We start from the raw sequence: 17,773 nt of genomic DNA, 5'->3' as shown, positions 1-17,773 counted from the left end.
CAGAGTACATTCCTAATTCATGTAGATAGAGATATGATGCATCCATTAACTTGGAGTACATTCCTAATTCATGTAAGTAGAGATATGATGCATCCATTAACTTGGAGTACATTCCTAATCTGTGTAGGTAGAGATATGATGCATCCATTAACTTGGAGTACATTCCTAATTCATGTAAGTAGAGATATTATGCATCCATTAGCTCAGAGTACATTCCTAATTCATGTAAGTAGATTTATGATGCATCCATTAGCTCAGAGTACATTCCTAATTCATGTAAGTAGAGATATTATGCATCCATTAGCTCAGAGTACATTCCTAATTCATGTAAGTAGATTTATGATGCATCCATTAACTCAAAGTACATTCCTAATTCATGTAAGTAGAGATATGATGCATCCATTAACTTGGATTACATTCCTAATTCATGTAAGTAGAGATATGATGCATCCATTAACTTGGAGTACATTCCTAATCTGTGTAGGTAGAGATATGATGCATCCATTAACTTGGATTACATTCCTAATTCATGTAAGTAGAGATATGATGCATCCATTAACTTGGATTACATTCCTAATTCATGTAAGTAGAGATATGATGCATCCATTAACTTGGATTACATTCCTAATTCATGTAAGTAGAGATATGATGCATCCATTAACTTGGAGTACATTCCTAATCTGTGTAGGTAGAGATATGATGCATCCATTAACTTGGAGTACATTCCTAATTCATGTAAGTAGAGATATGATGCACCCATTAACTTGGATTACATTCCTAATTCATGTAAGTAGAAATATGATGCATCCATTAACTTGGATTACATTCCTAATTCATGTAAGTAGAGATATGATGCATCCATTAACTTGGAGTACATTCCTAATCTGTGTAGGTAGAGATATGATGCATCCATTAACTTGGAGTACATTCCTAATTCATGTAAGTAGAGATATGATGCATCCATTAACTTGGATTACATTCCTAATTCATGTAAGTAGAAATATGATGCATCCATTAACTTGGAGTACATTCTTAATTCATGTAAGTAGAGATATGATGCATCCATTAACTTGGAGTACATTCCTAATCTGTGTAGGTAGAGATATGATGCATCCATTAACTTGGAGTACATTCCTAATTCATGTAAGTAGAGATATGATGCATCCATTAACTTGGATTACATTCCTAATTCATGTAAGTAGAAATATGATGCATCCATTAACTTGGAGTACATTCCTAATTCATGTAAGTAGAGATATGATGCATCCATTAACTTGGAGTACATTCCTAATTCATGTAAGTAGAGATATGATGCATCCATTAACTTGGATTACATTCCTAATTCATGTAAGTAGAGATATGATGCATCCATTAACTTGGAGTACATTCCTAATTCATGTAAGTAGAGATATGATGCATCCATTAACTTGGAGTACATTCTTAATTCATGTAGGTAGATATATGATGCATCCATTACCTCAGAGTACATTCTTAATTCATGTAGGTAGATATATGATGCATCCATTAACTTGGAGTGCATTCCTAATCTGTGTAGGTAGAGATATGATGCATCCATTAACTTGGAGCACATTCCTAATTCATGTAGGTAGAGATATGATGCATCCATTAACTTCGAGCACATTCCTAATTCATGTAGGTAGAGATATGATGCATCCATTAACTTGGAGCACATTCCTAATTCATGTAAGTAGAGATATGATGCATCCATTAACTCAGAGGACATTCCTATTTCATGTAGGTAGAGATATGATGCATCCATTAACTTGGAGTACATTCCTAATCTGTGTAGGTAGAGATATGATGCATCCATTAACTCAGAGTACATTCCTGTTTCATGTAGGTAGAGATATGATGCATCCATTAAATCTTTTTATTGGTAAGGGTTGTATTATCATTCTAAAATATCCACAAGCCAAGCAGAAAATAAGTGGCATCAGCTGGCCACTAGTTTTCTGAAAGAACAGTTACATATTTTTACGGGGCCCCAAGTGGACAAGTGGTCTAAAGCCCTCTCCATTACGGATCACTGCCATCTCACTTCTGTCTGCATGGGTTCGAGTCTCGGATTCGGCCAATGTGGGTATGTGAGAAAGCTTGCCAGTGGCTTCTCATGGGCTGGTGGTTCTTTCTGGGGTTTTACCGGGTTCTTCCTCCACCATTAATACTGGCTGCCATGTATAGCCTATCATGTGCTGAAAAATGGCGTTAAACCCCACAACAACATATTTTTACAGGAACAAAGGTACCCACCCCATTGTAATGATTCAATGCCAAAACATGATACTTGCCTAAACATGGGGGTTTGGTTCAGTGTGTTCCCCAAGGCATCTTGGGGCTCATTTCTTATCATCCTGATGCAGAATTCATACCCTTCTCTGTGACATCAAATTAGGATGAAAATTTAAAACTTAACAAACCTTGAAGCAGTTGTTTTAATAACATATGCAATCAACTCAATAATTTGTAAGACATTTCAACAGAAAGCTTCCTGCTGACACATATCTTGGCCAACTTTTCTTAGCTGTTAGGAAGATGTCAGTCAATTGAGCAATCAGGCCCACTTGGACCTCATGTAAACAAATATGCCATTCTACCATCAGATATGGCCACTCTTACCAAAATATAGATAAAAACTTGTACACAGCTTCTCAGGCACTGCTTAGCAGAAATTGATCAAATTTGAAAGAAAGCATTCTGGGAATAAGGCATTCATATTCATAAAAATGATGCTAATTTGTCATTAAAGATGGCCACCATTACTAAAAACTCAAAATCTGTTCAATTATGTCTCAAAAGCAGCTGAACAGAATTTGACCAAATTTAGCAGCAAATATTATGGCAAAACTGGTTTCTAAGTTTATACAAATTATGCCAGTCTACCATAAAAACTGCAGCTATTATTAAAAAAGAAAGAAAATCATTAAATAAATTACAAAATCACTTCACAGACTTTGGTCATATTTGAGGGAAAGTGTCCTGTATTGGGATAACCATATTTAAAAGATCAAATCATAATGTCTACAACGTTCCAACCCAGTCCACCAAGATCTGTTTTCTATACAAGTACTCTTTCTCCCCAGGCCATTGTAATTGATGGCAGAACAGTTGCATGAATCCAAAGAACTCCTTTGGACTGAGTCAAAACTTGGTAGACGTTATGATTAGCTATTTAAAGATGGTTATCTTTTTAAATACAGACCTAAGGATCCATAGAACAGCAGATTTATTTCTAGCATATCTTGTATTATTGTTATTATTATTATCATTATTATTAGTATTATTATTATTATTATTATTATTATTATTGTCAGTTTTATTATTATTATTATTATTATTATTATTGTTGTTGTTGTTGTTGTTGTTGTTATTAATATTATTATTATTATTATTATTATTATTATTATTATTATTATTATTATTATTATCAGTATTATTATTATCAGTATTATTATTATTCTTGACAGCTCCTTGCTGACATAGAGGATCATCTGGATATCACCATTGATCAGATTCAAGCTGACATGAAGGTCCCTATCAATGAGTTTGATGGAAAAGTTACCTATGGCCAAAAGAAGAGAGATACAGGTTTGTTAAACTACCACTTCAGGTTTACATTTCACCTGTAGTCATCATCATCATCATTAATACGAGTTTCCCATCACCCTTCCCACTCCATTTTAAATACTTTGACATTTATGTTGGGCTGTGGTGTCAGAGCGCATGGGCAACTGAAAAGTTTGAATTTACTTAGACTGCACAGTTTTGGCTTTGGGTAGCTGCTTATTACAAGGTCTGGCAATCTTCAGACCTTACATCGACCCGTACCTGCATAAAATCAATAGGATTATTTTCCCAGTATTTGTCAGTAGTAATCATGATACCAGTGAAAACCTCATTGATATGTGCTTTATGGTTGATGAATCTGCCTTTCTCTTGTGACAGATTTCTGGTCATTATTCTCAGAATAAATATGTTGATAGTTAGTGTCATTTATACAAACACTGCATGACTTTCATTTAATATTTTAAAAATTTTGTACAGCAACATTGCAAATGGGATTTGTTGGTTGGTGTCACATCCCTATTGAACCCCAGTTGTCATGGAGATGTAGGCCATGAGAGAGTTGAGTATTCATGTGACTAGCAATGCAAATGGCAAGTACCAGGTCAAGTTTCAACAACACTGTAGTTTTATCTCATCTGTCAGCAGATTTGAGACATAATGAGTATTATACTCACAATGAGACATAATGAATATTATACTCACAATAAGACATAATGAGTGTTATACTCACAATAAGACATAATGAGTAATTATACTCAATAAGACATAATGAGTAGTATGCTCACAATAAGACATAATGAGTATTATACTCACAATAAGACAATGAATATTATACTCACAATAATACATAATGAGTATTATACTCACATTAAGATGTAATGAGTATTATACTCACAATAAGACTTAATGAGTATTATACTCACAATAAGACTTAATGAGTGTTATACTCACAATAAGACTTAATGAGTGTTATACTCACAATAAGATGTAATGAGTGTTGTACTCACAATAAGACATGAGTATTATACTCACAATAAGACATAATGAGTAATATACTCACAATAAGACATAATGAGTGTTATACTCACAATAAGATGTAATGAGTATTATACTCACATTAAGATGTAATGAGTGTTATACTGACAATAAGACATAATGAATATTATACTCACAATAAGATGTAATGAGTGTTATACTCACATTAAGACATAATGAGTATTATACTCACAATAAGACATGATTATGCTCACAATAAGACATAATGAGTATTATGCTCACAATAAGACAATGAATATTAGACTCACAATAATACATAATGAGTATTATACTCACATTAAGATGTAATGAGTATTATACTCACAATAAGACTTAATGAGTATTATGCTCACAATAAGACATAATGAGTATTATACAATAAGACAATGAATATTATACTCACAATAAGACATAATATTATATTCACAATTTCTGAGAAAATAAATAAGTTTCATTAAGGTATAGCTCAATGTAAAGTCATTAAAGTTTGTTAAAACTGGTCTTAATTGGCTATCTTCTGTGCAAATTTGTTTGATGCAAAATTGTTTGAACTTTACAAATTTGTTTAAACTGTGCAAAATTGTTTGAAGTATCAGAAGAAAAATTTAATACTCATTTCAGGGTAATATTCCAGCTTGGAAACTTGTCTCTAACAACAAAGCTCGAATTTTAACTTCTGTCTGAAATTCAGTTTAATTAAATTTTAAGTTTGATATTTGACCAGTTAGAAAAGGCAAACAAAGCCCAAATTTTATAAGTCTTGCAATCTTTTACAAGTATTTAGCTAACATTTTTTACTGTTAGTTGTCGTTGGTAGTCTTACTTACAAAATAAATCACTAAAGCCAATTATGTAGCAAATATAATTACAGATAGAGTGAATCTTAGCATGATGTGTAGACCTTTAATCAATTAAATGATGAAAGATAAGTAAAGTCATAATGATGAATAACAAACAGGAGATTGAAATCACAATGCCACAATAATGCCCTAATATCAGTGACATTTTTATGCCACAAAAATTACCTTTGAGTAATAGGCTGTGCATGAGCTGATATCATGATCTAGGCTGTACATGAGCTGATGTAATGATCTAGGCTGTACATGAGCTGATATCATGATCTAGACTGTACATTAACTGATATCATGATCTAGGCTGTGTGTGAGCTGTTGTCATGATATAGGCTGTACACAAGCTGATATCATGATATAGACTATACATGAGCTAATATCATGATCCAGGCTGTACATGAGTTGTTATCATGATATAGGCTGTACATGAGCTGATATGATCTAGGCTTTACATGAGCTGATATCATGATCTAGGCTGTACACGAGCTGATATCATAATCTAGGCTATACATGAGCTGATAACATGATCATATCTGCATGGAGTTTTCACTGAAAAGTTTATCATGTCTTTCTTGGGATGTCTTACTAAATGAAATTTATGCTGATCAGTTTATCGTTACTTACCCTAAATCATTGGTTCTGAACCTCCATGTTGCAAGGATGACTGCGTTTTGTTTCTTGTTGGGTTTTGGGGGTGGAGGAGGCAAAAGACAAATCGACTGTTGATGTAACCAAACTTAACACATTGGTATATCTTGATGTTGTTTGAGACTAATTGAATGTTTTATTATCCATAATATCAGCCTGAAGGTCAAAGGCCATGGCATGGAATTGTGTCCTGAACTTAAGAGTTATCTTCTGAACATGTTAACTCCAACATATAAAATAATATTTTTGTTGGAGTTTCTAAAATAGATCAGAAATGGTTTTAGTATAATGATAATTACTTAATTTTAGTTTATATACAACTTGATGATTTTAATTACTTGTAATGCCCAGGTTTAAAATATTAGGTCAGTGTGCAAAACCAGCTTCCAGTGTTTGCGGATATTTCTGGCCATGTCATAAGTTGTTGCTGGGCCTGTTTCTTTATATGTGCTTACAAGGGATGTTCTGATGTATTTTGTCAAAAACTACAGTGCATACATTCGAGGAATCAAAAGGAATAACAATTCAGATCTAAAACCCAGATTACCTTCTACTTTAAGGATGGTATGGCAGACATGTAACATGTTACACTGGGGAGTATTTGTCACCAGTTGTGGATATATCTAGTGGCATTTATTGGATTCTTCTGATGTGGCAAATTCACTGTTCGATGTTTTACAAAGCATTTTTCTTTCGATTGATTAAACGACAAATTTAGCAGACTAATCTATGTTCACACTTAACTTGCCATTTTCAAAGGCAGACCCATTTTGTGCAGGGATCAGCATTTCATTTTTTTTAAAACTCTTGTGTCCTGTGTTATGTATGGAGCAGTATTTGATTCATTCAGTGGCAGCAGAGTGCTTTAACAGAGTGCTTTAACAGGAGGTTATTTTGCATGAGATGGTTTCTGTGGGTTGCCCTTTCTGTAGGGATCTTTTTCTGACATACCACTTAAAGCTCTTATTGATGTGTCTTGGTTATGACAAAAATAATTATTTGGGTTATTCTTTTTGTATAGAAGCAACCACTACTGTGGCTACAGTTGGTGTAGAAGACCAGTTGATCCAAACCTTAAGATGCTGTCATCTTTGTGTTATATGTGCTATATCAGATTTGACCCTAACAGAATATATTCTGCTTAAGGGCAGTTGTGTACAGAAGTTAAGTGTTGTGTACTTCTTTGCACACGGTGCTTCCTTTGAACTTTCATGACATCGTTTGCATCTGGAGCATTTGCATGTGGTGAATGTACAACTTTTCTCTTAGAGTTAGGTGTAGATGTTTGCCAACTTATCCTGTCATCGCTTCCCAAGTTGTGCATCCTTATTTCATACAACTATTACATTTCTGATTGTCTACTGGCATCCTCTTGGGGGCTTTTATCTGAAGTTTTATTTTAAAGATAAAACTATCCGATTTTTTTTTGGCCTTCTTCCCCAATCAGCTGCTAATAATCTGCAATAAAAGTATGTTATACCTGTTTTTCATACTGCTTTATCTTGGAGATCATCTCCCACTTTTCTGGGATCAGCCTAGACCATACATGTCCTGTAGATTTGGATCAACCCAAGAGATTAGATCAGTTAAGATACATGTAACTGGAAATCAGAATACATTCTTCATGTGGGATCAGCCTAGCATTATTGACTTGATCTGGGATCAATCCAGAATATTCTTTTATGCAGGGATCAGCCTACCACATATCTACATAATCTGGGATCACTCAGAATACACTCAAATGCTGGGATCAGCCCATCCCAGATTCTGCTTAATCTGGGATCAACCCATAATACATCATTGTGCTATGATTAGCCTAGCAAGGATTTGGAATCATCAGTCATCAACAGTGTTTCATTAGATTCGAGCTCATGAGCAACCCCGTAGAGAGAGCCAAATGTATATGTTTATGCAGTCCAGTTATTGTTTATTTATTCTTTTATTTATTTTCTGCTTTGTTTAACACATCTTACATGGTGGAACAGTTGTAATGATTAAAAATGGTAATTTATATAAATTGAGAGAGAGAGAGAGATACTATTGTTGTTGTTGTTGTTGTGAGGTTTAATGCCATTTTTCAGCACACGATAGGCTATACATGGTGGCCAGTATTACTGGTGGAGGAAGAACCCGGGAAAACCCCAGGAAGAACCACCAACCACAAGAAGCTACTGGCAAGCTTTCTCACGTACCCACCTTGGCCAAATCCTGAGATACTATTGTACGTTTTTGTTTATCACCTTACAGAGCATGTATCAAACAAATTCTTCTTGCAAGTCTCTATTTTCTTGTGTATAAAACAGCAGTTAAAGGTAAAAAAAGTATTATCAAGGTACTATTGTAAATAGGGGCCTGTTACTGTGTAATTGGAGAAAATTATACATAATTGAACTAACTTAGGAATTTTCAAGTGAAAGAGAAATGGGATTATTTGAGGCCTACCAATACTTTGATTTAGTTTAATTATACCCCTTTGTCTCATTGCATGGTAGAATAAAGACCTTGGATATAAAAAATGGCATTTACTACTGTCCTCTAGCCTCTGGTGATTATTGCTTCATAATAATCTTATGAATAACACAATAATTATTGATGCGTCTTCAACATTAGTGATGTAAACAGTAGTTTGAGGCTATGATTTCTGTAAATGAGAACTTGATGGTGTTATCATGTTCATCTCTCCTTCCCCAGTTTTATTTCCAAGTTGTTCACCATCTAGAGTTACCAAACTTTGGATGGTTTGCACATGGAGTAAGGAAGGTCCCTATAATAATTCAGGGTTAAAAGCTCAAAGGTCAGGGTTGTTATGACTGAAAAAAAAGTGGTTTCTGCACAACAAATTTATTTTTCCATCATCCATCCAAATTTTGTGGATGGCTTGCACTTCAGCAAGGAGGAACCCTGTTGGTTTTGGAGTCAGAGGTGAAGGTCAATGTGACTAAAAGAATAAAATGGTTTCTGCACAATATCATCAGTGCTACATCACATACAAGATGTGGTAGCCCAGTAGGGTGTGTTATCCAAGAGTTGCTGATTTGAAAGCTGCCCAGATCAATGTAGGTATGCTGCTTCAGTGCATAATAGGAAAGGCACCAATTTCTCGGCATGATATTGCCAACAATGACTTTACAACCAAGAAACATCCCATAACTGGAGCAAATTTTGTGGATGGCTCACACTTGGGATATGAAGAAACCTTTTGACTTTGAGATTAAAAGGTAAAAATAAAAAGCTATGGTCAATGTCTGAAAGAAAACATGTTTTATGCACCATAATGTAAGTTCTAAATCACAGACATGGACCACTGTTTGTGGATGGCTTACACTTGTGGTAAGGAAGAAGCATATTGATTTTGTCATCAAAAGGTAATTGGTCAATGTCACTGTCCCTGAAAGAAGGAAATTGGTTTTTACACACAATTTTCAATTATCTACATAAAGGTTTAATGCAAATAAGGAGGACATATAATATGCCATTTTTGGTACTCTTGTCTGTTTATTAAAATGTTTACTGTGTGAATGGCACAAACTGAAATCTGCCCTTGCAAAGCATTCCAGCACAAACAGATTTACCATTGCATAGTGTACCAGTAGATCTGGGATTTAACTGTTTGAAGGGGGCCTCGAGTGGTCTAAAGTGCTCTCCATTACAGATCACTGCCATCTCACCTCTGTCTACATGGGTTTGAGTCTCAGATTTAGCCAATGTGGGTATGTGAGAAAGCTTGCCAGTAGCTTCTCATGGGTCGGTGGTTCTTTCCGGGGTTTTACCGGGTTCTTCCTCCACCATTAATACTGGCCGCCATGTATAGCCTATCATGTGCTGAAAAATGGCATTGTACTGTGCAAAAACAACAACATCACTGTTTGAACAGCACGAACTGAGATATGCCATCAATTAATGTACTAAAAGAGTAGAGTCTTTACTGTTTGAACAGCTCAAACTGCATATGCCACTGCATAGCATTGAAACAGATCGTGCTCTTCACTGAGATCTGCAATCAATTCATGCACTAACAGATCAGGGTCTGTACAGTTTGAATAGCACAAAACTGCTGAGATATGCTATTGCATAGTGTGCCAGTAGATCAGGGTTTTTACTGTGTGAACAGCATGAACTACTGAGATCTGCCATCACATCACATTGTACACCATCAGATCAGGGTCTTTACTGTTTGTACAGCACCAGCTACTGAGATTTGTCATTGTATAGCATAGCAGTAGATCAGGGTAATTACTGTGTAGACTACACACACTGAGACTTGTCATTGTATAGCATAGCAGTAGATCAGGGTAATTACTGTGTAGACTACACACACTGAGATTTGTCATTGTATAGCATAGCAGTAGATCAGGGTAATTACTGTGTAGACTACACACACTGAGATTTGTCATTGTATAGCATAGCAGTAGATCAGGGTAATTACTGTGTAGACTACACGCACTGAGATTTGTCATTGTATAGCATAGCAGTAGATCAGGGTAATTACTGTGTAGACTACACGCACTGAGAGCTGCCATTGCATAGTATGCCAGTAGATCAGGGGACTTTACTGTTTAAACTGCACACACTGAGATCTGCCATTGCATAGGGCACCAGCAGACTGGGGGTTCTAATGTTTGAAACAGCACAAACTACTGAGATCTGCTATCACATAGTACAACAGCAGATCCAGGTTTGTATTGTTTGAATGACACAAGCTGCATCAATCATTGCATAGTGCACCAGCAGATCAGGGTCTTTGTTGTTTGTAGTTGAATTAGCAAACACAAAATTTTCAACAGACAAAACAAGATATGATAGGACTGGATGGACAAACATGGGAACATTATACTGAAGCTTTAAATAGAATAGGGGCATACAAAAGTTGTACAGTAATTGTTCTTGGTGAGATCAGATGATTTGAAAATAGTGATAACTTCCTTAATAGAAACTGGGCTAATTAAGATTATACAAAATTACATACAAAGCTTCAGAAATAGATTGACTAGGGTAACCAAGGCTGCTTATGAATGTAGTCCATGAGTAACCCATAACATTTTATTCCATATTATTTTCAAAAGTAGATTTTATCAGAATTTTTGAGAGAGCATTACAAAAATATTCTCCCTCATAGACCTGGTTCAACTCAGAAGCCTGAAGCTTAATTGGTCATTGATTTGATGTTAGCTAACCAGATGCAGGGTCAGATAGCCAATCAGATTCCAGAATTTAGAATTTAGTCATGAGTTAGATAGCCAATCAGATGCCAGAATTTAGAATTTAGTCTTGAGTCAGATAGCCAATCAGATGCCAGAATTTAGAATTTAGTCTTGAGTCAGATAGCCAATCAGTTGCCAGAATTTAGAATTTAGTCTTGAGTCAGATAGCCAATCAGATGCCAGAATTTAGAATTTAGTCTTGAGTCAGATAGCCAATCAGATGCCAGAATTTAGAATTTAGTCTTGAGTCAGATAGCCAATCAGATGCCAGCATTTAGAATTTAGTCTTGAGTCAGATAGCCAATCAAATGCCAGAATTTAGAATTTAGTATTGAGTCAGATAGCCAATCAGTTGCCAGAATTTAGAATTTAGTATTGAGTCAGATAGCCAATCAGATGCCAGAATTTAGAATTTAGTCTTGAGTCAGATAGCCAATCAGATGCCAGAATTTAGAATTTAGTCTTGAGTCAGATAGCCAATCAGATGCCAGAATTTAGAATTTAGTATTGAGTCAGATAGCCAATCAGTTGCCAGAATTTAGAATTTAGTATTGAGTCAGATAGCCAATCAGATGCCAGAATTTAGAATTTAGTCTTGAGTCAGATAGCCAATCAGATGCCAGAATTTAGAATTTAGTCTTGAGTCAGATAGCCAATCAGATGCCAGAATTTAGAATTTAGTCTTGAGTCAGATAGCCAATCAGATGCCAGAATTTAGAATTTAGTCTTGAGTCAGATAGCCAATCAGATGCCAGAATTTAGAATTTAGTCTTGAGTCAGATAGCCAATCAGATGCCAGAATTTAGAATTTAGTCTTGAGTCAGATAGCCAATCAGATGCCAGAATTTAGAATTTAGTATTGAGTCAGATAGCCAATCAGTTGCCAGAATTTAGAATTTAGTATTGAGTCAGATAGCCAATCAGATGCCAGAATTTAGAATTTAGTCTTGAGTCAGATAGCCAATCAGATGCCAGAATTTAGAATTTAGTCTTGAGTCAGATAGCCAATCAGATGCCAGAATTTAGAATTTAGTCTTGAGTCAGATAGCCAATCAGATGCCAGAATTTAGAATTTAATCTTGAGTTTGAATGTAATTACTCTTTTTCAGGCTCCATGTACAAGGGACATGTGGACACTTTAGCTCCAGCTGTGGCAGAACTGGTCAAGCTAGAAAAGATGGCTCAGTCTTCCTTCATTGATCTGAAGTACAGGAAGAAGTTTTCAGTTCGTTAAGCTATCACTTAAACTGGGCTGCTGTACAGGAAGATCTTCAAAAAAGCCTTTAAAATGCCATGCTTTGATTTAGTATGCAGTTAGCATGTGACAGCAAAATTGTGCTTATAGTCATTATCATCCATGTGTTAACATGAGCATTTTAATTGAAATAATATTCCGTAGTAACTTTAGACCTACAGCAGCAAAACTGTCTTAATTATCACCTACTACTTAAACTTATTGAACATAAATAGAATGAACCATTGTAATGAGAACCAGCAGACTACACTAAGGATAATACAGAAATTGATCTGATAATAAAATCTAGATTTGCCATTGTTCTAAAGCAAGTATCAGGGAAAAATCACTGGTAACTAGAATATCTGTAATTTACATGAGGTCAAGGACATGGGCTGTGGTTGAGTTTACAGATGAAAAACTGCCTTGTTTTGTTGTATATACCTGTTTTTGAGTTTACATGTTGAAAAATTCTTTGAAACTTGAGAAGACAGTGTGACAATATTTTGTGCCATCTTCGTAAGTACAATGGTACCTCACAATAATACTATTCAGGGTAGCCATACAATTTTACCATATATACTCATGTACAAGTCAGATCCATGCACAAACAACATAGACCAAGATCTGCCATCACATAATGTACAGGCAGCTCAGGGTTGTTGTTGTTTGTTCTATTGATTACTCCTAAGAAATTGTAGAGGCCAATAAATGCCAGTACATTGTGCAATGGCAGATCTGGGTATGTGCAGACTGCAGTTGGACTCAACTTATAAACAAGTATATACAGCACCTTGGTTTTAGGATACATTTATACCATATATATTCGCTTCTAAGTTGGGCCAAAATGGACAGACCCAGATTTTTCATCGCATAATGTGGTCTGGGTCGGTGCAGTTTGTTAGGAGTAATCAGTAGTACAAACAACATATACCCTGGTCTGCAGGCACATTATGCTATGGCAAATTGGCACTTTTGTCGTTTGCAGTTTGACTCGACTTGTGAGCAAATATATGCAGTCTGTGAAAACATAATGCAACCAATCTATTGGGCTCCATGACGAGACCTAAGTTAATTTAGGGATGATGTTATAATGGGAATAATTATTGTAATAGAACACTGTTCTGAATTTATAAAAAGTAGATAACTGTGGCTGTATTGGTATTTTGATAATACCAACCACATTAGGACACTGCGTTTTCAGTCTAATACCCAAATCATATTTTTAAGGGTTATTACATACCAATACTAGGATTTCATCCATCCATCTTTTACCAGTTTGATTCATGCACAAAAACTTAAGTTATCTACAGTCTGCAGTCTTCAAACTTTTTATATGGCATTCACTTGGGATGAGGAAGAACCCTATTGATTTCAGGAAAAATTATTAATGAGTCAAGGTAACCATGACTGGGGAAAGCAAATTGGTTTATAGGTTTAATAATTTGATATTTTATGTACAATACTTTGAGTTCATCATTTACAGTTACCAAACTTTGTGGATTGTTTGCACTTGGTGTCAGAGATATACCTGTTGATTTAGTCAAAAAGTCAAAGATCAAAATCACTGACTGAAAAAAGACAATTTCCACACAATAAAAGTATTACCATGTAACATACCTCTGCCAAACTCTGTGGATGGCTTGCATTTGGGTTGTGAAGGTCACTGACTGAAACAAAAAAAATGGATATTGAACAAATAACATTAGTTTTGCATCACAGACACCTGGCCCTGACTTTGTGGATTTCTTGAACTTAGGGTAGGAATGATGACCATTATAGTCTAAAGATCAAAGGTTAAGGTCATTCTCATGTTTTCTTCATGGAGGACTATTAAACAAAGGGCAAACATATTATGGCACTCTTGTTAAAGCAACAGTTTGATACAAATTTAATTCACAACTTTTACATTTTGTTGTATTTAAATGGGCTGTGTATGTTTAAATGGGCTTTTAATCATTAGCCTGTACAATAAAGGGTGATTTACTGTGAACAAGCAATGCCTGTCTTAGTCATAACATTTCAAAACTCATAGTTGTTTTCATGGCTTATACACAGTGTTAGGATTCTACAGAGGTTTGACTATATACCATCTACATTGTTAGGCTTCTACAGAGGTTTGACTATATACCATCTGAATACAGTGTTAGGCTTCTACAGAGGTTTGACTATACCATCTAAACACATTGTTAGGCTTCAACAGAGGTTTGACTGTATACCATCTAAACACATTGTTAGGCTTCTACAGAGGTTTGACTATATACCATCTAAACACATTGTTAGGCTTCTACAGAGGTTTGACTATATACCATCTAAACACAGTGTTAGGCTTTTACAGAGGTTTGACTATATACCATCTAAACACATTGTTAGGCTTCTACAGAGGTTTGACTATATACCATCTAAACACATTGTTAGGCTTCTACAGAGGTTTGACTGTATACCATCTAAACACAGTGTTAGGCTTTTACAGAGGTTTGACTATATACCATCTAAACACATTGTTAGGCTTCTACAGAGGTTTGACTATATACCATCTAAACACATTGTTAGGCTTCTACAGAGGTTTGACTATATACCATCTAAACACATTGTTAGGCTTCTACAGAGGTTTGACTATATACCATCTAAACACAGTGTTAGGCTTTTACAGAGGTTTGACTATATACCATCTAAACACATTGTTAGGCTTCTACAGAGGTTTGACTATATACCATCTAAACACATTGTTAGGCTTCTACAGAGGTTTGACTGTATACCATCTAAACACAGTGTTAGGCTTTTACAGAGGTTTGACTATATACCATCTAAACACATTGTTAGGCTTCTACAGAGGTTTGACTATATACCATCTAAACACATTGTTAGGCTTCTACAGAGGTTTGACTATATACCATCTAAACACATTGTTAGGCTTCTACAGAGGTTTGACTATATACCATCTAAACACATTGTTAGGCTTCTACAGAGGTTTGACAATATACCATCTAAACACATTGTTAGGCTTCTACAGAGGTTTGACTATATACCATCTAAACACTGTTAGGCTTCTACAGACAATTTGACTATATACCATCTAAACACAGTGTTAGGCTTCTACAGAGGTTTGACTATATACCATCTAAACACATTGTTAGGCTTCTACAGAGGTTTGACTATATACCATCTAAACACATTGTTAGGCTTCTACAGAGGTTTGACTATATACCATCTAAACACATTGTTAGGCTTCTACAGAGGTTTGACTATATACCATCTAAACACATTGTTAGGCTTCTACAGAGGTTTGACTGTATACTATATAAACACAATGTTAGGCTTCTACAGAGGCTTGACTATATACTATATAAACACAGTGAGTGTTAGGCTTCTACAGAGGTTTGACTATATACCATCTAAACACAGTGTTAGGCTTCTACAGAAGTTTGACTATATACCATCTAAACACAGTGTTAGGCTTGTTGAGAGTTTTAACTATATAACATCTGAACACAGTGTTAGGCTTCTACAGATTTTGAAGTATATAACATCTGAACACAGTGTTAGGCTTCTACAGATTTTGAAGTATATACCATCTGAACACAGTGTTAGGCTGCTACAGACTTTGAAGTATATACCATCTGAATACAGTGTTAGGCTTCTACAGATTTTGAAGTATATACCATCTGATTAAACTTGACACAACTTTAGGAAATGTATTTAAAAGAAATCATTATCTCAAACAATGTTAAGATTTTATTTTCCCTACTGACATATAAAGAAAAGAAAATTTATAATATAACGATTATTGAGAACATTCCACTTATGATAGGAGAGAGAACCAGGAACATTAATATCTCTGAAATTATGTTCTGCCATCAAATATTATGTAAATTGGCATTACTTTGAGTGCATGAAAATGCACACCAGTCAATTAACTGTTAAATGATTTTGGCTTTGGACCCTTAACTACGCAATAATATATTTTTTCAAGAAGTTAAATACTCCAACATTTGACACAAACATTAACCTATGAATAACAGAGACTCAGCTGCAAACAGCATAGACCTAAGTCAACCATTGTAAAAGGCACAGATCATGGTCTACCCCATTAAAATTATGTGTAGAGCAAACAACTTAAACATCCTTCTGCATCACAAAATGTGGTCGCAGATGTTGGGGTCTATTCTAGATTGCAGTGGGGAAATTACCCACTCGATTTGGAGTAAAGGGGAAGGAATTTTCAAATTTTTTCATAAAATTTAATGAATAAGCAAGATGGGGTTTTAGAAAAATTGGGTACACTGACCACAAGGTCAGCATTAATTCTGCTTTAGAAGCTCCAAAGTTCATTGTGCCATTATTGAGGTACACTTTTCCCATGCATTCTGCCCTTGTCACTGACTGTATCCGCAATCAAGAAAGGATATTATGTAAATTTCTTCTGTGTAAAATATTTAATGTACTGTAAAATATTATTTCATTCAGCAGAAGGTATCTTGTATAGTGAGCTATAATTTTACATTTTCCTTCCGTCAAACTCCATGTAATAAAATAATTGTTTATAATCTTGGACTAGCTTTCAATAAACAAAGGCATCATTAACATCATTGTTTTCTTTCAGTCTTATTTTAAATACTTAATTATTCTGTATCTGATGTTAAAATACTTAAATTCCTATTTATTTCAGACAAAATTATACCGGAGTTTGATAAGAAAAATTTGTCCTGAGCACAATGTAAGCTTGAACTACCATTATATTACAAAAATCTTGATTTTATTCAATAAACATGAATTTGAATAGTTATTGTTGTTGTTGTTGTTGTTGTTGTAGGGTTTAATGCCATTTTTCAGTACACGATAGGCTATACATGGCAGCCAGTATTAATGGTGTAGGAAGAACCCAGGAAATCCACAGAAAGAACCACTGACTCTCGAGAAGCTACTGGCATGCTTGCTCACCTACCTACATTGGCCGAATCCAAGACTCGAACCATTTGATTAGTTAAAAATTGTGCTTCTTTCCAATATGTGAGTTGTTGTTTTACTGCGTGTACTTACTTCGAACTTGGATCCAACTGCAAACTGCACAAGTACAGATCTGCCATCACATAATGCATCAATAGATGTGGACTAATCTGTAAAACAAACTACATAGACCGTGATCTGCCAGCCCATTACACAACAACAGATCAGAATCTAATTTGTTTGCCTTAGGACCTAGCTTATAAAAAATATTA

At 35.1% G+C, this 17,773-nt stretch overlaps 1 protein-coding gene across 1 annotated transcript in view; it reads left to right on the top strand.

Moving 5' to 3' along the window:
• Positions 1 to 17,143, top strand: part of LOC149780279 (ATP-dependent RNA helicase DDX1-like) — a 339,496-nt gene extending 322,353 nt beyond the window's left edge. Inside the window, exons 27-29 of the mRNA XM_089937077.1 lie at positions 3,486 to 3,606; positions 12,430 to 14,630; positions 14,805 to 17,143. Coding sequence (XP_089793203.1) covers positions 3,486 to 3,606; positions 12,430 to 12,554 — 246 coding nt within the window. The 3' untranslated portion in view covers positions 12,555 to 14,630; positions 14,805 to 17,143. The remainder of the gene's footprint in view (positions 1 to 3,485; positions 3,607 to 12,429; positions 14,631 to 14,804) is intronic.
• Positions 17,144 to 17,773: the final 630 nt, after the last annotated feature.

Source organism: Sinohyriopsis cumingii, chromosome 16 (assembly GCF_028554795.1).
Source record: "Sinohyriopsis cumingii isolate HCF-2022 chromosome 16, ASM2855479v2, whole genome shotgun sequence".
NCBI classification, from domain to species: domain Eukaryota; kingdom Metazoa; phylum Mollusca; class Bivalvia; order Unionida; family Unionidae; genus Sinohyriopsis; species Sinohyriopsis cumingii.
The sequence above is the reverse complement of the archived record's forward strand: the minus strand, read 5'-3'. Positions and strand labels throughout refer to the sequence as shown.